Genomic DNA, 21,190 nt, shown 5'->3' with positions numbered 1-21,190 from the left:
TTTAAGTCATTGATTTATTTTTAGTATATTTGTATCTTGAGAAGCCAAATCAAGTGACAATGCTAGTTAAATTCAAAAACTACAGAAAGGGAAGGGAAAGGTAACTCAGGATAACATCTGTCTCTTTGTGCCATTTGTCCCATTGTTTAAAATGGTCATTTGTTTCAAGGTCTGAGCCAAGAAGGAATGCCAAGAATAAGGGGTGAACTCATTCCTATGATAAAGAAGTGGTCTGAATAAGACTATTTTGTTGATGGGATTAAGGGTGGGTGAAATTCCAGGATTTGGTGTAGGGCTGTTACATCTTATCATGCTTTGATTGTCACCCAAGAATTTTTTTCTGAAGGGACTGCAACCCTACAATGTGTATAATTACAATGCATTAAAACTAAGTTAGACTTGATGACTGCAGCACCCATGCAGGCATGTTCTGACTTGAAGACTTGTGTTCATCGTGTCTCTACAATAAAGACTACTGCTCAACAAAATCCAAGTCTCCTGGTCTTCTCTAGAAAACATTCAACAAACCCTAGAAATGTTTTGAAATGCCATGAACACTCTTCTTATTTCAGTTACCAATAGCATATTAATAGCAATACTCTCATTACACTATATATAACAAGTTCTGTATTATTATTTAAACAACATTAATTTATATGTTTGTATTTAAACGTGTTTTATTACTAAACAAACATTTTAAAAATGTAGAGACAGGTCTATAAAACACATATTTAAGTATATTTTCTGTGCCCTGGATTATTGACCATTGTTAAAAGCACTATACAAATACATTTCAATTAAATTGTTTTCATATTAAATCGGTCCATTTTAAGGAGATGTCCATCGATATTTCTTGTGTCTGTGCAACAACGATACATTGAGTTTTGTTTCATTTTAGCGACACACTCCAGATTAAAATCCACAGAGCTGGAGGCAGCAGAAAGCATGTCCTATTTGTATTTTGCCATTTACAAAATGACAACATTTAGATTTTTAGACCTGTTGCAGTTTCACAAATGGAAATATAGACTTATAAATGTTAAAGAGAAATGTTGCCAATTTGTTGTAGTTAGGATAGCAAGGGTGACTCTGAAGGATACCAGGTGATGGTCAGAGATATGAAGTAGGGTACCAGTGATGTTTGTAGCTGTGCCAGGTGAAGACCAGATTGTGGGCATTTCCACCCAAGTTTGTTGGATAGCATCCGTATTTAGAAGAGACAGAAGGCAAGAGGATTGGAGCTTAAATACCCTCTACCCAAAGTGATGGATAAGTAAGTGTTATTATAGAAAGGATATGATCTTTATTAAAAATATTTACAGTACAGACCAAAAGTTTGGACACACCTTCTCATTCAAAGAGAACATTTAGTTCATAACAAAAAAGTGTGAAACAACTGAAAATATGTCATATTCTAGGTTCTTCAAAGTAGCCACCTTTTGCTTTGATTACTGCTTTGCACACTCTTGGCATTCTCTTGATGAGCTTCAAGAGGTAGTCACCTGAAATGGTCTTCCAACAGTCTTGAAGGAGTTCCCAGAGATGCTTAGCACTTGTTGGCCCTTTTGCCTTCACTCTGCGGTCCAGCTCACCCCAAACCATCTCGATTGGGTTGAGGTCCGGTGACTGTGGAGGCCAGGTCATCTGGCGCTGCACCCCATCACTCTCCTTCATGGTCAAATAGACCTTACACAGCCCGAGGTGTGTTTGGGGTCATTTTTTTTTCACACTTTTTTGTTATGTATATAATTCCTCATGTGTTAATTCATAGTTTTGATGCCTTCAGTGTGAATCTATAATTTTCATAGTCATGAAAATAAAGAAAACTCTTTGAATGAGAAGGTGTGTCCAAACCTTTGGTCTGTACTGTGTGTATATATATGTGTATATATATATATATATATATATATATATATATATAAGCTCATCAGAAAAGTAAATGTAACAGCATCATCGTAAGCAAGGGATATGCAACCAAATATTATAGTTGAAGTCCATCTCCAAAAATTTTGTTCACCAAGAAGGTTGCCATATTCTAGTTAACACTTAGACATAAATAAGAAATGAAAGCAAGAATTCCTATCCATCATCTCATATTCATAGCAAAAAAAAATTTCCATTCTAACACTTTCAGATTTTCACCCTCTCACTAGGTCACTTTTACCCTGAAATTTGAGTTATAGCTGAGTGCCCACTGCTGTTCACTCTGCTGACTCATGACTGTGTAGCAATGCACAGATCAAATCACATCATCAAGTTCACTTATGACACAACCGTGGCAGGTCTCATCAGCAGGAACTATGAGTCAGAATACAAAGAGAAGGGTACAAAAGCTAACTGCCTGGTGTCGATCCCTCCACTGGCTTCTGGTAGCTGCACGCATCAGATTCAAAGCACTGATGTTGGCCTACAAAACCAAAAATGGACCAGCTCCCTCTTACCTAAAAGCCCTCATCACTCCTCGCACTGCACCCCGCACCCTCCGATCTACCAGCACTGCTCGACTGGTTCCACCATCTCTCAGGGTACGAGGCAAGTATACTACAAGACTCTGTTCTGGCACCAAGGTGGTGGAATGAACTTCCCCTATGCCTCTTTTCCACCAAAAAGAACCGGGTACTGGTTCAGAGCTAGCGCTGGTGCTGGTTCAAAGTTGGTTCCACTGGCAAACCTTCTAAGAACTGGTTTGCCTTTCCACCGGCTAGAGAGGCATCACAGCGCCGAGTCTAACGACACTGTATACGGGTCACGATACACAGCGCAGCAACGTTAGCGCAGCAACGTTAGCGCAGCAGCAACAAACACAAACACAACATCAACAATGGCGGATGTTGCTTTCATGTTAATGCTCATGGCTTTGTGAACCTACATTAACATCCAAACGTGGCGAATCCAACGTGTATGTGCAGCTCCGTGTAATTTGTATAAACGGAGGTTGTAATCGAGAAAGTACATAACGTTATTTTATCATTAACACAGAAAAAATTTTGCCTTAGCATGTAGCTGCCTACTATCATGTGTGCTGATAAGTGATTATACTGCGGTAAAGTTAAAGTGTATTAAACATTATTAAACTTTAGGTACATTATCAAATGTGCTAACAGTAGCCACGCAAGCGGTTCTTAAGTGTAGACCAGCAATGCTTTGGTGCTACTTAAGAAACCACTTTTCCTGGTTCAGAGCCGGTGCTTTGGCGGTTGAAACAGAAAGAACTGGTTCTAAATTAGGCTCTGGCTCCAAACCAGCACTCAAACTGACTCGGTGGAAAAGGGGCACTAAAGGTCCGGACAGCTGAGTCACTGGCTATTTTCAAGCGGCGGTTGAAGACCTACTTATTCAGGAAACACTTCAACTAGCACTTCTTTCCCTATCTTTTGCATTTAAAACAAAACAAAGAAAAACACAACCTTTGACACTTTTTCATTGGAACTTTGAACAAATATTTTAAACTCATGGTATCTTAATCAGTTTAAGATCGTTGGCTTAAGACCATTGTCTTTAAGATGGTTGCGTTAATTAAAAAAAAAAAAGTCAGACAGCATACTAAGTGGAAAATGTTTTTCCAGAATATATAAATCAATTCATGATGCTTAATAAATAAATTTGTTATTAAAAGTTAATGACAACGGAAGGTCATTTGTGCTAATTTAAATTTCCTGGGACTGCTTACTCCTACTAAATAATTGCTCTGTATTTGTTGCTAAAGCTGATAATTAGTTTCACCACTAAAGTGGGATTCCAACATTATATTCACAACATATGCAGAGTTATATTCCAAAATAAAGTTTTCCTACAAATAAAGTTTTCCAAACAATGTGCATAGTAGTTTATGTCTGGTGGTATAGTGGCACTGTCATCAAGCAGAGAACCAACCCAACCACTGAGGAGTTAACTCTCTAATCCGGCATAAAATCCTACACAATATCAAATATGTAGATAAGAGGATCCGCTATGGTGACCTACAACAGGGAGCAGTTGAAGGGCAACTAAAACAGTTCATGATTGTTCATGAATATTACAGATATAGTTTCAGATTTTACAATTTGCAATAATTGTATAAGAATTAACTCAGTCTAAGCAAAAGAGCCTTGCTCAAAGGCCTAATACTGCTCTCTGACAGTCCTGGAGTTCAAACATAGAACCTAGACTTTCCACCTAGACAAACATTCCAATGCCACGAAATTCAATTGCATAATAACTATAGTTTCAGTTTAGGCCATATTTTCAGACACGTTTATTTATTGTTTTTTGTTTTGTTTTTTAAACAAAATTATTTCTTACCATATCCACAGTAATCTGGCCAATGGCGTTTTTACCATACTGCTGCTTGAAGTTCTTGATTCTAGACTGTTCTTTGGGAATGAGATCTGCCAGGACATCTCTTAAATTCTGCAGGAGAAAAGAGGCTAAAATATTAGAATATAGTCTAAAAATAACTTGTTACAGAGTTCAAAAGCCATGTCATGCAAAAACAGATTATTTGTAATAAGAAATTTAAAATGACTGTGCTTGTGCAGCTCAATAATCCTGCCATGTTCAAAAACAGAAAGCCTTTTTGCCTTTTGCCATCAGGAGATGATTACTGTACAGTGTGACTACCTGAAGGACAATGGCATGAAAATCATATTTTTGCACAGATTTGAACTTTTTAAGGCTAAGACATTTGATCAGCTGATGTACAGCCTACTCTCAGCCTACTTGCCTACTCTGTTAAGATCCATCAGCCCAAAATGTTAATACTTGTAATGTTTATGATTATGTTCAGGAGTGTCTATGTATGCCCCTCACATTTTTGTAAATATTTTATTATATCTTTTCATGTGACAACACTGACAAAATGACACTGTGCTACCATGTAGTGAGTGTGCAGCTTGTATAACAGTGTAAATTTCCTGTGCCCTCAAAATAACTCAACACTCAGCCATTAATGTCTAAACTGCTGGCAACAAAAGTGAGTACACTCCTAAGTGAAAATGTCCAAATTAGGTCCAAAGGGTCAATATCTTTTGTGGCCGTCATTATATTCCAGCACTGCCTTAACCCTCTTGGGCATCACCAGAACATCACAGGTTGCCACTGGAGTCCTCTTCCACTCCTCCATGACATCACAGATTAAATTTAAAATTGTACATATCTGAACAAAATGAGCTGACATTATCTGTAATTAGGGAAAGCTACCAAAAGAAGGATGTACAGCAAAATGTCAGCAATAGCTTAATCTTCCTTTTATTGATAAAGGGTAAGCATTTAATTGCTGCTTGCAGATATATTTCAATATGAACATATTCTTTCTTAGAGAAATTTGGGTCAATCATTTTATACATAATGTGGTGTGGTATAAGGTTGAGTACTTACTGTGGATGCACTAACATTTCTGGCTATCACAGAAACACCTGCTGCATTCTGGAACAGAAAGAAAATCTATAAGGATCATGCTAAACAGACAACAGTATGGACCTATTAAAAGGTCCATACTGTTTCTGTGCATCTGCACAGAAAAATATGTATAGTGTTGATTTAATAATTTGCTTAAACTGCTGTGCATGAGTAGATGGCTGTTCTCACACAATTAGATTAAAAAAAACTGACAGCTGTACACTACTGATTCTATTACATTTATTTCTACTACAAGTGTTTATAGATCAGTCAGACTATTAAGAACCATAGTATTCTTTTTGTATAGGCTATGCATGATGCATAATATTTTTCTAGAAAGTAAGAAATTTCATGTAGCTCCCTTCAAACAGGGGGAAAGTGCAGTTATATGTTTAAACACATTACACAATCTGTATTTTAAATGAAACAATTTTCAACAATTTATATTATTTTAAGTTATAATTTAACAGGAGGTTATGCGAGAGGCACAGTAGGATTTTGAGCAGCAATCAACTTTGTCACCGAGTGGCACCATATTCTCAATTTTGAAGACACGATAACCCGGGACATCGTGCTAGTTTGCAATTTTGCAAGCACTGAACAACCAAACTCACTCACCATAAAGAGAACCAAAACACTGTTTAATTTTTTAATTTCCTAAAACAAATACATAACTTGGAACTGACTTTCTTCACAAGCAGCTCATTATGAATACCGACTTTAAATGGTAGAGTGCATAGACACAATAGTATGAATAAAAGTGCGACAAAGACCATGGCATCACAGAAGGTTGTGAAATTAAATTTTAAAAAGAAAGACAGAATGCTGTAATGTGTTGATTTTATTTGTTTGTATCTGTGGATGAATTTACATTTTTTGAGCCGAGATAAAGAAAAGATAATATTGCAGGAATTGCCCACATTATAAAGGCATCATTTGTAAGAAGGGCCCAAATTATTCACAATCCCACACCTAAACTCAAACCCTGAAGCTGATGGCATAAACCAGCAAATAAAAACTCCATTGCAATACACCATTCTTCTTCCATCCTAGGCCTATTTTTGAGCTTCTTGTTTGAAAACAACATGCTCAATTTAAAATGAGAACAGGTGCATCTCAGTAAATTAGAATGTCGTAGAAAGGTTCATTTATTTCAGTAACTGTAGCTGGGCTAAGGTGAAGAAGAACTGGACAGTTGTCAAGTGGTCCAAAGTCCTCTTTTCAGATGAGAGCAAGTTCATTTGGAAAAAAGGTCCTAGAGTCTGAAGGAAGGCTGGAGAAGCTCATATCCCAAGTTGCTTGAAGTCCAGTGATAAGTTTCCATAGTCTGTGATGATTTGGGGTGCAATGTCGGCCCACTGTGTTTTTTGAAAACCAAAGTCACTGCACCCATTTACCAAGAAATTTTAGAGCACTTCATGTTTCCTTCTGCTGACCAGCTTTTTAAAGATGATGTCATTTTCCAGCAGTATTTGGCACCTGCTCACACTGCCAAAAGCACAAAAAGATGGTTAAATGACCATGATGTTGGTGTGTTTGACATTCCAGAAAACTCACCAGACCTTATTGTCAAGAGAAAAATGAGAAACAAGAGACCAAAAATGCAGATGAGCTGAAGGCCACTGTCAAAGAAACCTGGGCTTCCATACCACTTCAGTGCCACAGACTGATCACCTCCATGCCACGATGAATTAAAGCATAAGGAGCCCCCACCAAGTATTGAGTACATATAAGGTAAATGAACATACTTTCCTGAAGGCCAACAATTCACTAAAAAGTTTTTTTATTGGTCTTTTAATTTAATATAGGTATTCTAATTTTTTGAGAATTGGTGAGTGAATTGGTGGGATTTTGTTAAATGTGAACCAAAATCATCACAATTAAAAGTACCAAAGACTTAAACTACTTCAGTCTGTGTATACTGAATTTATATAATACACAAGTTTCACTATTTGAGATGAATTACTGAAATAAATGAACTTTTCCACAACATTCTAATTTATTGAGATGCACCTGTATATCTCAAAAACTAACTTATATATATATGTTAATTGTTTTATGCAATATAAACATGTAAAATGTACCAGAAGTAAAGATGAGCAAATACATATTGACCAAGTCATTCCTCAGTCTTGTAGTGGAGCATGACAGAGACAGCAGTCTCCTCTCTACATCAACCCCCTTTATGGACACAGGCTAAGAATGTGGTTTGTTCCCACGAAAATCCACCACCATCTCCTTGGTCTTGGAAGTGTTCAGCTGCATATGGTTGGACCCACACCACCTCAAGTCTTCAATCAGACCCCTGAAGTCCCCTTCCTGTCCATCCCTGACAGCCTCAGGCTCAGGCAGAACAAGCACTGAAGTGGCTCCACCTGTTTAGCAGAACAGGCATTTTCCATTCTCGAACACACACTCTCAGAGCTATGGAATAAAAACACTGTCAATAATAATCGTACGTAATTGAAAGCATTGTGTGTAAATTTTAATTTATTTGTGCGTAATTTAAAACTATTGTACGTAATTATGTTTTTGTGAAGTTGGATCCCAAAATCTACGGCCACGACAGTTTACAGAGATTTTGTGTGTTTGTTCAAATACAACTCCAAAATGTACGACTATGACAGTTTACAGACACAATGCTTGTTTTCACAACACCTCTTTTTTTACACACGAAAACGGTCTGCGAAACAACTGTCAAAAATACGTCATCACGTTCACAGGCATTACTATCCGAGGGAAGATGAATCGATTCCACGAAGCGCACATGCACCCCGCCCTCTTCTAAACCAATCATAGAAACCACCTGCGCCGAAATGGCGGGTTAGTTATCGCTAATAACAGAGAGAATTTTGTGCTAACACTTTAAAATAATGGTCTGTTGGTAACGAGTGACTATGCAGGAAGTAATAGGTAGTACTGCATTAACACTGATCTTAATACTACTAACTAATATGGAAGCAAGATGAACTGAGCAGTATAAGTAATAGCATAGGGAATCGAACCCCGACCCTGGAGCTGTGAGGTTAGTGGAGCTGTGAGCCACCGATATGTTTTCAACCAATTAATCTTGAATGTCCTTTAATACCACCCATATCATAGTCTTTAACCAGCTGTGATTTCTTAATATAATGAGTTTTGTTTTTCCACAGAAATTGAAAAACGATCAAATTAGCTTTCTTAACATTAACTGTAGAAACATACAGGGAGTGGCATGGATAGATTATTTTGGAAATAGCTCAAAGATTTCCTCATATCTATTAACTGGTTAGAAAAGTTAACGTCTTCTCTTCTAATAACATTTTTAGATAAAACTATTAATAAATATTTCACTTCATCTTTAACCTAAATTGAAGAGATGATAGAGTCCGTTGATGAGTGAATGGGAAGTAGCTCACATTTTTTTAATATTAAGGGTAAATCCTGAAGCTTTAGGGAAAATCGAGACTGAATTTAGGGCAACATCAACCATGAATTTATTCTTTAAAAGGATTGCTGTGTCGTCTGCAAATTGACTAATTTTAAATTCCTTTAGATCCCATGCAAATCGGGGTTATGATTAATGAGTAATATAAGTGATTGAGTGGCTAGAATAAACAGTTTGGGAGAAATCAGGCATCCCTGCCTAATACCGTGGAGCACTTCAAACCTAGGAGTTATACTAGGATTCAGGGATACAGAACTATATGTCAGTATAAAACATCTTAATTATTTTACAAAAATTACTCCCAAAACCTAAAAAATCTAAGATTTCAAATAAAAAAGTATGTTCAACAGTATCAAATGCCTTGTAAAAATAAAAACCATTATTTTAAAGTGTTAGCACAAATTTCTCTCTGTTATTAGTGATAACTAACCCGCCATTTTGGCGCCAGTGGTTTCTATGAGTGGTTTAGAAGAGGGCGGGGCACATGCGCGCTTCATGGAATCGATTCATCTTCCCTCGGATAGTAATGCCTGTGAACGTGATGACGTATTTTTGACAGTTGTTTCGCATTTTGGAGTTGCATTTGAACAACCACACAAAATCTCGTATCTGTAAACTGTCGTGGCCGTAGATTTTGGGATCCAACTCCACAAAAAACATAATTACGTACAATAGTTTTAAATTACGCACAACTAAATTAAAATTTACACACAATGCTTTGAATTACGTACGATTATTATTGACAGTGTTTTTATTCCATACAGAGCCAGCTTCCTTACTGGAACATAGATATGTGTGTCATTTCTGCACTGTGTCTGAGGTGTTACCTCTAATTTTTTTGAGCACAATATAATATCTACATGATCTAATCTGTAGCATTTTATAAACTCACTATCGTTATTAAATATTTCTTCTCCCTCTTCACCTTTTGGCCATTTTCTCCTCTGCTAAAGAACCTCTTAAGCCTCTTAAAAGTCCTCCTCCCTACTCCGAACACTTTTTGACCATAAGAGTTCTTTTAAGGGTTAAGATGCTTGGTGAATAACTTTTATCTTTACTAGGATCATCTCTTTAATTTTAAGGGGTAATGGCCACATGTCTATAAATTTTCTTAGAATTACATCACTAATAGCAAATCTTTGCACTGAGAATTTTTCATGAATACAGGTCCAGGTCTTTAGTAATGGTGAGTGTGAATGGGGTTAGATTGTCCATGGATATAGGGTTGTGTAGAGGTGTCTCATTATACTGGGACAGAGAGGTAGTGAGGAGAGTGGTGCTGGGTGGGCAATCAATGGCTGCAGAGGCTGCAAACTGTAAAAAACAGGTTGAGCTGGTTTGCGCCAACAACATCCTCCAGCAAAAAGCTACAGCCCTTCCTTTTGCAGCCTGTGATGGTTTTCATGCCACAAGACCAGGTTGTGATCTAATCTGTGCAACAGTGGCACATTAGCGTTCCTTCACGTTAGCATTTAGCATCTCCATCCGTTCTTACTGTGGTGAATACTGGTCGAGCCACGTTTGCATCCAAAGTGTTTTGTGTTAGCCATGTTTCAGAGGCGCACAATATACTGCACTCTCTATAAATCCTGTCGCTCCAAACAAGGGCAGCCAGCTAGTCAGTCTTGTTGGTGAGACAATTCACATTCACCAGAACAATTGAAGGTACAGAGGGCTTATACTTCAACCACTTAGATATTAGCCTTGCTTTTACCTTTTCTCCAGCTCTGAAGCCTCAATACCTCCTCAGCTTCTCAGGTAAGGGATGAACAAAGCCGGCTTTCCCCACTGTCTGGAGAGCGCAGCTTCTCCCTTATATAGTTAAGAAATCTTCCGCATGAACAAAGCTGTCTCAGAAAGGAATCAAGAAAGTAAAAACAGCCTGAACTTTATAAAAAGTACACGGCATCAGTGACCAGCTACATCGACAAGTGCACTGATTAAGACCATCACCACACACTCCAACTAGAAGCCGTGAATGACTAATTAGGTGCGTGCGCTGCTGAAGTCTAGAGACTTAGCATTCAGAGCAGGGGACAGGATGGCCCTAAGAACAGCAACAGCCATCCCAAGCCATCAGAAAAGTGCACACATGCCAAGACAATTCACAGCGACTTCCAGGACAGCGGAGACACTTGTTGCATGTGGCAAGGCAACCAGGCAATCACAAACTACAAAAAAGCTTCACTGCCAACTTTAACATTTCCCTACGCAGCACTGTTGTTCCAATGTGCCTCAAAACATACACCATTGTCCCCATGCCAAAGAAGTCTAATGTTTTGACTCAATGACTATCATTGCTTTATGAGGCTCCACTAAACAGACTGTGTCATTGCCACGCCCTTCATTTATCCCTCACACACCGTGACAAAAAGACACTTATGTACAAAGGCTTCTCATACTTTTAGTTGAGCATGCAACACAATTATCCATCAGCACCTGATTGAGAAGCTGATCCTGCTGGGACTGAATACCGCCCTCTGCAACTGGATCCTGGAATTTCTAACCGAGATACCTCAGTCAATCTGGATTGGGAACAGCATCTCCAGCACCATCATACTGAGCACTGGAGCCCCTCATGGCTGTGTGCTCAGCCCACTGCTGTTTACTTTGCTAACTTAACTGTGTAGCAATGCACAGTTTGAATCACATCATCAAGTTGCAGATGACACGTCCGTGGCCATTCTCGTCGGCAAGTACTCTGAGTCAGCATACAGCAATGTTGATAAAATTATAAAAATGAATGTTGATAAAAACTAAAAGAGATGGTTATTGATTTCAGAAGAGCACAGAGCGACCACTCTCCACAACATCGATGGATCCTCCGTAGACACCATAAAATGCACCAAATTCCTTGGTGTTCATCTGGCAGAGAACTTGGTTACTCAACACCAGCAACACCTGGTTGCTCAATACCAGCTCCAAGAAAGCCCAGCGGCATCTTTAATTCCTACAAAGGCTGGGGAAAGCACATCTCCCTTCCACCATCCTGACTACATTTTACAGAAGGATCCTGAACAGCTGCATCACTGTCTGATTTAGGAATTGCACCATCTCGGATAACAAGACCCTGCAGCTAATAGTGAGGACAGCTAAGATGATCATTGGAGATTCATCAAATAGCATGGATGTCCCACACACCCTGCACACACACACTTCATCTGCCTGCCGTCTGGAAAAAGGTACTGAAGCATTCAGGAACTCACGACCAGACTAGGGCTGAAACAACAAATCGATCAACTAGAAAATAATCGATAATTAAAATCGTTTTTGTGCGATACTTGTATGCTTAGTCATTCACACCGAATCTGTTTTATATATATGCGATATATGAATGTGTTTGAATGTTGAGCTTGCATCTGTTGCAGACCCTCATGCGTCGCATAAATATCACTTACAGAATAATCGATGAATTAGAAGGCCCCAGAGGCAGGGCAAGCGTGGCAAGCTTCATTTACAGTAGCAAGTGAGACATTGCAATTTCATGGCACATCTTTAGCCTTTTGCGTTCTGTATTGCGCTTTTTTAAAGCATTCCTAAGCACTGTGACTTGCATTTGTAGATGCAAAGATGCCTTGTGTGTGAATAATTTATATGTATGCTTACAGTGTTTATTGTTTATTGTATGAAGAGTGCTGCGTTACTCCTCATTCACAATGCAGATTAGAAACAGCGGTAATAGTTCTAGTGCAAGCTCGTTAAATATAGTAGAACCTCAGTTTACGAGAAATCTGGTTTACATTTGCTTTTGTTGGGTAATGAAACATTTTTCATAAAATTTGTCCTTCAGGATGAACAAAAATTCACAGTACAAACATCATGTTTGGACTTCAACGGCTCACAAAAAAATAGCACTTCGATAACAAGGGCAATGGTTCTTTTTTGTTTTCATATCTCAAACAAAGAAAACTCAGGTCAGTATACCGACTAGTCACCCTCAATCTGCACTGAACCTTCATAAAGGCAGTGTCGTTCACTCTTAACAGTACCATTAAAAGTATGTTCACGTGTGTATGCGTACGTACGGTATTACTTTGCACTGGTAGTGACTGATCTACAACAATATTTGTAACAATGGCCCCAATGAAGAAGATTGAAAAAGTGCAAAGAAGAAGGAGACCATTACTTTGGAAATAAAAATCATTGCAAAAGCTTTGCAATCCAAACAAATCGCATGATGAACAGACTCTCTGAAAAATTTTAATTCGTAAACTGTGGTTCTATTATACTGTCGAATTAAAACAGTTTGATCAAAACAATATTTGTTTTTAATCAGTATGTGTTAGCAATTAAAAATAATATAATCAATAAATAAAACATAAGATGCGGTGAAAGGAAATTTTTCTTGATTTAAACAGTTTAATTGTAAGTGCTTTTTGTGCGCAAAAAGTGCAAAAATATGCGTTCTATTATTTTGAAATTGTTTAATTGTCAGAGCTTTATTCATACACAAAAATAACTCAAAAACTAACTCAAATTATATTTTTATCTACATTCAGTATGAAACCATGCACTATGAGTGAGTTTGTGCAGAGAAAAAGCTAAATCAGCCAGGCACTCCACAAGAAGCTTGCACTGTCTTTTGTCTTGCACTGTTTGCACAGATGCACTTCATGTGGCTAGGACTAACTTTATATAACTCTATATTGGTAGAAGGTTGTTGGAGATGGAGCTACCAGGTAAGAGGACAAAAAGAAAGCCAAAGTGAATATGTATATGGGTGTGTTAAAAAAGGACATGAAGTTAAATGGTGCGAGAGTAAAGGATGCCGAGGATAGAGTTAGGTGGAAGCAGACGATTTGTTGTGGCGAGCCCTGACAGAAAAACCCAAAAATAGAAGACATGATCTGAGATTGGTCTTGAATCACTCTTTAGCTAAGATTAGTAGTTAGAAATTTTTCACATCAATTACTTTTCACATAATGTACAGTGTCCTAACAATATACCTAACAATTTTCTCCTCTCTCTCTCTAAATATGCCATTCCCGAGCTCCCAGTGTTCCTAGTCTGATCGTCTCTTCTTTGGAGATCCTTCGTCAATCCCGATGTTCTACCCCTGGTTGGAGTCTCGACACCTGGTGTGATAGTTGTGGAGGGAGCCTCCTGGAGACTCTCATGCCTTAAACCAATGTTGTGTCAGTATGGTCTGGTCTTCATGTGCAATCATTTGAAGATTTTGACCAGAAGGAATTAGTGGAATTAATGGGTAAACTGTTGTAGAAATGACATTTACATTATTTACTGTCCAGTGTCACCCACATGAGGATGGGTTCCCTTCTGAGTCTGGTTCCTCTAAAGGTTTCTTCCTAATATCATCTCAGGGAGCTTTTCCCTTGCCGCCATCACCTCTGGCTTGCTCATTATGGATAATGACAGATATATAGTGTTTTAATTTTGAAATGAATATTTTACAAAATTCATTTTATACTTTATATGTATTCATTTTTATTCTTATTTTTATTCTTAATATTCATTTATTTTTCTCTTGTTTGTATACTTCTGTAAAGCTGCTTTGAGACAATGAATTGTTAAATGCACTATACAAATAAATTGAAATTGAAAAATTTAAATAATTAGTAGAAGAAAAAAGGTCATTGTGCAGGATTTTCTGGCTGATGCAAAGACAGCTCCAGCCAATTCACATATATTCAAAAGATCATGATTTTCTGTAAATGAAGCCATTATAGTATATCCATATTAATGAGTGAGAAACAATCATGCAGCTAACTAATGGGAAGTTTGTGTACAAAGTTGTAAACAAATCTGTGCTTCACACATTCATAAACCCACTATCTGCATCTTGACCATGGGCGTAAATTTCATTGGGGGGGGGGGGGGGGACACAAATAATATAGTCAAATTGTACTTATAAAGATATGTCCCCACAGTGAAAAACTTTGCTTTTATCATTATTGTAGCATGCAGACTGCATCATTATGTTTATTTTCAAAGCTTTTCTCAGGTTCAATGAAAGCAGATTTTTCTTCAAAACTATTTATTGCATTGTTTGTGTTATTTACAGTTAAGCCATCAACATACAATAAAATATAAACATGACTGTTATTGTGAAAAAAATATATAAAATAAGTAATGTTTTGTAACAAAATCAATTATTAAATAATCACTTTACAGTAACTGCTCTATTTATAAAAACGACAAAACAGCTTTGGCGTGTTCGTTGCAGTGCACTATGCAACAGGCTATTGTAAACAAGCTAATGTTAACTAGATAAGTAAGATTTTAATCGCTAATATAGCAGATTCATGGAAAATTACATCGGAAATCAGCATTTTTGCCGCAAATAATTTATGAATGAGTCTGCATCAACTACATTAATGAGAATCGCTTTATTTAAAGTGAATAAAATACCCTACTTAATGGAGTTCAACATTAATTGAGCCGCAGACACACACCTGACTCGTGTGCAGAGTAGGTAGAAAAAAAGCAGGCAGTGGGTCAAACCATTGTCAGGAAGGGGAACTCAACTAGTTCTAAATGCATTTTTTGCATTTGTTTTTTTTCTACTTACACAATTATTTAGGTATACATACATATATTTTTCACAATAGAGAGTGCGATATTTTTTTTAAAATTTTTTTGTGTCAGACAAAATTTTTTATTCCCCCCCCCGGGATTTACGCCTATGATCTTGACACACATGTAACACAAGTAGAAATAAGACCTTAGAAATCATTTACAGTAGAGTAACTAGGAAGTGTAAACTAAAGTTGAGAACAATAAGAATACCCAAGCTCCCAATGACCTCTGACTTCGGTTTCTTTTGTACACAGTGAGCCGGGGTTTTGTCCAAATTAAGAGCCGTTCCTCCAGGGATCAAAATACTGCAATGAAGCATCAGGAGTACCAAAAATACGATGTGCACATGAATTATAACACATTGAGCAGAAATGCATGAAAGGTGCGAACAGAGAGATTCTATGCATATCCCTCAGATGCCCCAGTGAACATCCAAGGCAAGGCTGGCATTTCTATCTCCTCTGTCGGTCAGAAAGATTTAAGCTAAAGCAGAGCAATTAGAGATATTCACCGGGTCCCCAATCCGATGACCTTTTATGTTTTACTACCAGCGGTAGTCTAAAAAGAAGGCGTAAGGATTACAGTGTGTTTAAGATGGGTGATATTGAACCAAAGGTCACAGTCATCCAAGCTGTTTGATTGCTCAGGTCTGTACTAAGTATTAAAGCCGATTACTACAGGTATAATAAAACATCAATCTTGCAAACGTGTTAATTATCCACTAGTACAGGCCAAACCAGAACAGCCGGGCATAATTTCTATGCACTAGTATCGCGTTACATATTGCTATTAAAATATGGTATCGAGGTGGTCTGTAAGAGAAAACCTGCAATACTATAAGGTGGCAACTAGTCAGCAATAAACTGGTCAGGGCGAAATAAAGGTGGTCACGTCAGTTAGCCATGTGCTAATAATGATAAACAAGGGAAAAAACAGCAACAAAATAGCGACGACAGTTTATTTTGCTTAGCTATGATAGCCGGGCAGTTTATTTTGCTTAGCTAGTACACGACCATCTTGCTCTCTCTCGTCACAGCAGCTAGTCATCCACCTTTAATAGCTAGATTAGCACTGAAAATAGCTAAAGTATTGATATCGTGAAAAGGCAAGTTGTCAATTGTTACCCGTTATCAATAACACGAACCGACATGTACTAAAACCATGTATGCGTAAAACAGCTGTAAAACCAATAGATACCAGCCGTTTACGTGATATGGAAGCCATAGTTAGCTTACGGTGTAGCTACAGTTCGCTCTCGGATCAGCAGCGTATGTGCCACATTGAACTTTAAAAGCTAGCGTTAGCTAATTACATCTGCCCGAAATGGTGTTTGAACAGCATAGAACAGCACTCATCTAAAACTCTAATGTGCATCCCGTATACAAACTTATGTCCAGAATTACGGAGACGCACTATTAACATTCATAAAATGAAATAATCAGCTAAATTGAGCTAGCTTGTTAGCTTATTAGGTAGAAATCGGACAAAATGAATCATTCTTACCTTTGAACAAAGGACCCTATGGGCCAACCTACTAATAGTCAGAAGGGACATAATGATTGTATTCTAATATATAAATATTCTGATTCTGATTCTGATTCTGATCAATGCACTGCCGGTGCGCCGCGGAACTGTTTGAAGGTGCCCCTACAGTTTAGTGTGAAGGTTGAAAAAGGCACTCGGTCTCAAAAGCAAGTCGTAAGTTGAATACCAAATGGAACCATATACAGTATGTAGTGCACTAACTAGTGCGCGGAAGCCATTACTTGTGCATTACAAGTGTAGTGCATTGAAGTAGGAAGTGTTGAGCCATCTAATATTTAACCGCATTTTGAATTGGATTGGGCTTGGTATACAGGAAACACCCGTATTCGCCAAACACATATATTAGTGCATTTCATTGGCTGTCGACGAGTGCATTCTTTTATACGATTGGTTCGATTCAGTGAAGCCTATTTGGCCATTATAAAGGTGTTCCGGGATGTGCCTGGTAAAAAAAAGTGATAAAAATGTGCCATATAGCAAAATTTTCGAAATTATATATTTTTTGTACATAGGTAAGCCCATACAAATTGACTTTTTAAACTAGAATTTAGCTTGTTGATTTGTCAGGATACTACCTCAGCGTGCTGTGCAAGCTGTAACGCGTCCAATTCAGACAGAACTTTTCCTTTTTTGCTCTAAGAATATCTTTTAATTTCTAAGGGAAAAAATTCATTTTGATGATCGAATTATAAAATTAGTGAATCCTTACTGAAACCTTATGCACCAGCTATATGACTATCAAAAACTCGACCTTGATTCCATTTAACAAAAATTTAAAGTTTCCTTCGAAAGTATTTGATTTGCAATTCCAATGCATTTGTTTTTGCCATACAATAAAGACATTTGGGTTTGAGTTATAGGTCAGAATTTCTGGTTTCATTTCCTGAATTAACATTTAGACATGCTGAGTTAGAACAAGGCATCTTTGGTGACAGATCACCCAATATGTAAGTGAGCAAACAGACAGCTGTGGAGCAATTGCGTTTTCAGCTTTTCGTTGAAACAAGTAACGTGAAATAATTTCAAACGCAAACCGTTTGCATTTACGCGAACGCACAATCTATGCCAAATTTAAAATGGAAAAGCAAAGTCCATCTGCAGCTGAATCTCCTATGTATTTCGAGTTATGACCCTGCCATATTTTAATCACAAATCCCCCCCCCCCCCCCCTTTGCTATTTCACATCCTCTGGGGTCACATACGGATCCTGCAGAAACTCAACTATAATCTCAAATCCCTTTGCATTTGCGTTTCAAACGATGCACGTAAACGTGTCAATCAATGTTGGGGTGGAATTATATTATGGGGCGCTGTATGTGGAAGCTACGTCATCCACAAGCGCCTCGCGGTCAGCAAACAGGAGAGAACACATGTGAAATTCGACTCTGTTTATGTTTATGATGGATGTGATTGGTGAAGTTGTTGAGGACATTATGACTGCACAACAGTCCGAAAACCGTTCCTTGTCTACTGATCACCTCTGAAAAGCCATGTAATTTTAGACAGGTTAAGTGAGTTTGTGGCCTTAACAATGAGCAACAATAATAATGTTTTCGCAAACCTCAGTAAAGTGACTGAAAGGCTATCTGTCTATTTTGAGACGTCTGTTCCAGAGCTGCAGCAGCCTGGAGAAGTCAAATGGAGATCAACTTTGCGATACACTATGTTAGAGTGTTTTTTTAGTTTTATATCCTGTATCAAATGTGCAAACAATATAGGCATACAGTCTTATTTCAAAATATAAACAAATGTACATCTTTGGTTGGGCATACCAATAATTAAAGACAAATCGAGAAAAAAATAAAGAAAAAAGTAACAAAGGGAGGCTTATTCAAATTAACTTGTATTACTCAAAGTGTGAAATCAAATAAGGGATTTTTACATTTATTTTAACTTATTTAACCACTGATTGAAGTTGTGCTTTGATTTAAACCACCTACATTTATGGATGAAAATCTTTGCCATACAAATCAAAGAGTTAATAACAAAATTTAAATATTTGTTCTTCAAAAAAAAAAAAAACTTGATTAGCTGCACTGTAAGGGGTGGAAGTATAATCTCTGTAGATTGTAACCAGTTCCATACATCTCTTGAAAAGGTTTGCACCAATTCCCAAAGAGAGAAAGTATGGTCTAAACTTTCAATATTAGTTTCACAAAATACACAATTATTCAGTTCAAAATTGAATTTTAATCTTAAAAACTCATTTGTGGGATAAATCTCATTTAAAATTTTAAAGTTAACTTCCTTAGCCGTCGGAGGAAGAGGAGAAAATAGATGCATGGTCCTAATTTTAACTTCTAACGTCTCAAAATCTTTCAACACATATCCTCTTTTAATAGTATTTGGGTAAAATACATGTGAAAGAAGATTTTTTACAACTCTGTTTGCAATTTTTTTTATAACAAAAATCAGTACCTTCTATGGAGAGCTGTCTAAGTACTGGGAAACAAATTCCCATTCTCAAAACAATTGGTACTCTTCTTCACATTACTTTATACATATTAACCATACAGAAAAGTTGAAATTTTTCACAAAACTTTTTCACTCTTTCCTCACTAATATCTGCCGGTCGTTTTAATAAAAACCTTTCCGGTCGGCATATCAGATGCGGTGTAGTCGCACAAGTTAAATTTTTTTAACGGATCCGCAGATGGTCGGCACCTCACACAACGCCTTTGCGACTCTCCATAGGAAATGAATGACTTCCGTTTTATCGACAGTCGTTTGTCATGTGCAATGGAAAGGCGGCTTTAACCGAGTGAGACGCGGGAAACAGAGGACACGTGGTTGTTGGTGATCTTTGTTTCGGCGGCAGCTCGGATCTCAAAAATCTGCTTGTATATGAAGACAAAAATTTGGTCGAATCACAGCTCGTATCTCAAAGCACTCGTATCTCGAGGCATCACTGTAAAAATATACATTTTTATCTAGGAAATGTAGTAAAAGCAAACGTGAAAGTTGACAAATTTAAATAGGGAAGTAAAGTACAGATACGTGAAATGTCTACTTAACTACAGTAACGGAGTCTTTGCACTCCGTTACTACGTCTGGTAAGCAGAAATATAAATTCCTACCATTCAATATCATAAAACACATTCTCACTTGTGTATTGTAATCCCTTGCTGTCTGGTTTTTAGATTTCTTTCGTATGAACAACCAAACGCAGCACAGAAGTCCGGCATCGTCCATGCATTTAAAGTACAAGAGCACCGTATAAAGAAACCGCATTTCTAGGACCTCAAGGCGACATCTAGTGTATAGATATATATGGTATACTGTGAGGAATAGCAGACGAGGACCCAAATACAAGTCACAGACCATATTTCAAATTAAGAGTCTTAAAACAGGGGAGGCACAGTTTGTTATAACAGACTGCCCATTGTAGAGCAGGTAGAAATGTCATAGCACAGGGCCAGAAACAAAGGCAAAATGAGAAGGCCATCTAGCAAAAAACGTGTTGGCAGCGTGCTTGTATACTGCATGGTTGCTTAAAATGGATGAAGCCTAGGCAGTGAAAATCCAAGATGGCCACCGGCCCGGACGTGACGCCATCGAAACCGGAAGTGTCGCAAGCTTTTTTGATAATTCTACATACTGCTTGACGCTCTACAACTTGTTTACACATATATTACACAATACATTATGTCGCGAATGTATTAGTCAAAAGCTAATAATTAAAAAATAATGGTAAATAATTTAAACAAATAATATGCCAAGTAATGGTCAGTAGCGTGTTTACCCACTGAGAAAAAGTCCTGACATCCTGGCAAGTTGTTCTCTGCATTGTGATCTGGTACAATGTACTTTTATCAGATTAATCGCACAAGTAAACTTCTGCAGAGTCCTAAAATGTGAACTGATGTTCTTAAACAGGAAACAGACAATGCAAAAATGTTCTCCAAGAGTACAGAGATGGTGGACTCTCATCAGCTCAAACAGATTTGAGGAGGAATTGCTGAAAAGATGCAGATAGACATGACCTTAACTATTGCAAGACAACAGAGAACAACATGCATTTTTCTTTATGAGGGAAAGAGAAGGCTCACTTCACACCAGAGGAACACTTCAAGCAAGATGTTATTCTTCCTCTGCTTTATACAGAACTTACTAGTGTACGTGAGACCTTCTGAAGCCAAAACCAGAAAGGTTCAATTCAGCTGAAAGGACTAGATTTTTGAATATGCAAGACAACAGACAAATAAGATTTTGGAATAAACCAAGAAAGACCTTCAATTACAGCTAAATGGATTCTGTATCATTTTGAACAGAATGAAACCGAATGGTACAAATAACAAACAATAG

The 21,190-nt window shown here is 37.6% G+C and overlaps 1 protein-coding gene and 1 long non-coding RNA gene across 2 annotated transcripts in view; both read right to left on the bottom strand.

Moving 5' to 3' along the window:
• The window catches only part of cs (citrate synthase), a 28,373-nt gene extending 11,337 nt beyond the window's left edge, over positions 1–17,036 (bottom strand). The window contains exons 1-3 of the mRNA XM_027144899.2: positions 16,844–17,036; positions 5,356–5,403; positions 4,282–4,389 (exon numbers count right to left, since the gene is read on the bottom strand). Of these exons, the coding sequence (XP_027000700.1) occupies positions 4,282–4,389; positions 5,356–5,403; positions 16,844–16,894 (207 nt within the window). The 5' untranslated portion in view covers positions 16,895–17,036. The remainder of the gene's footprint in view (positions 1–4,281; positions 4,390–5,355; positions 5,404–16,843) is intronic.
• A 754-nt stretch (positions 17,037–17,790) lies between these two features.
• On the bottom strand, positions 17,791–20,390 carry LOC125140031. The gene is made up of 2 exons (XR_007139238.1): positions 19,991–20,390; positions 17,791–19,793 (listed from the first exon to the last, which is right to left on the bottom strand). It is a non-coding gene; the product is annotated as an uncharacterized LOC125140031 (long non-coding RNA).
• Positions 20,391–21,190: the final 800 nt, after the last annotated feature.

The sequence above is a fragment of the Tachysurus fulvidraco genome, chromosome 23 (genome assembly GCF_022655615.1).
Source record: "Tachysurus fulvidraco isolate hzauxx_2018 chromosome 23, HZAU_PFXX_2.0, whole genome shotgun sequence".
Lineage (NCBI taxonomy): Eukaryota > Metazoa > Chordata > Actinopteri > Siluriformes > Bagridae > Tachysurus > Tachysurus fulvidraco.
Note: the sequence above shows the minus strand (reverse complement) of the source record. Positions and strands in the feature narration are given on the sequence as shown.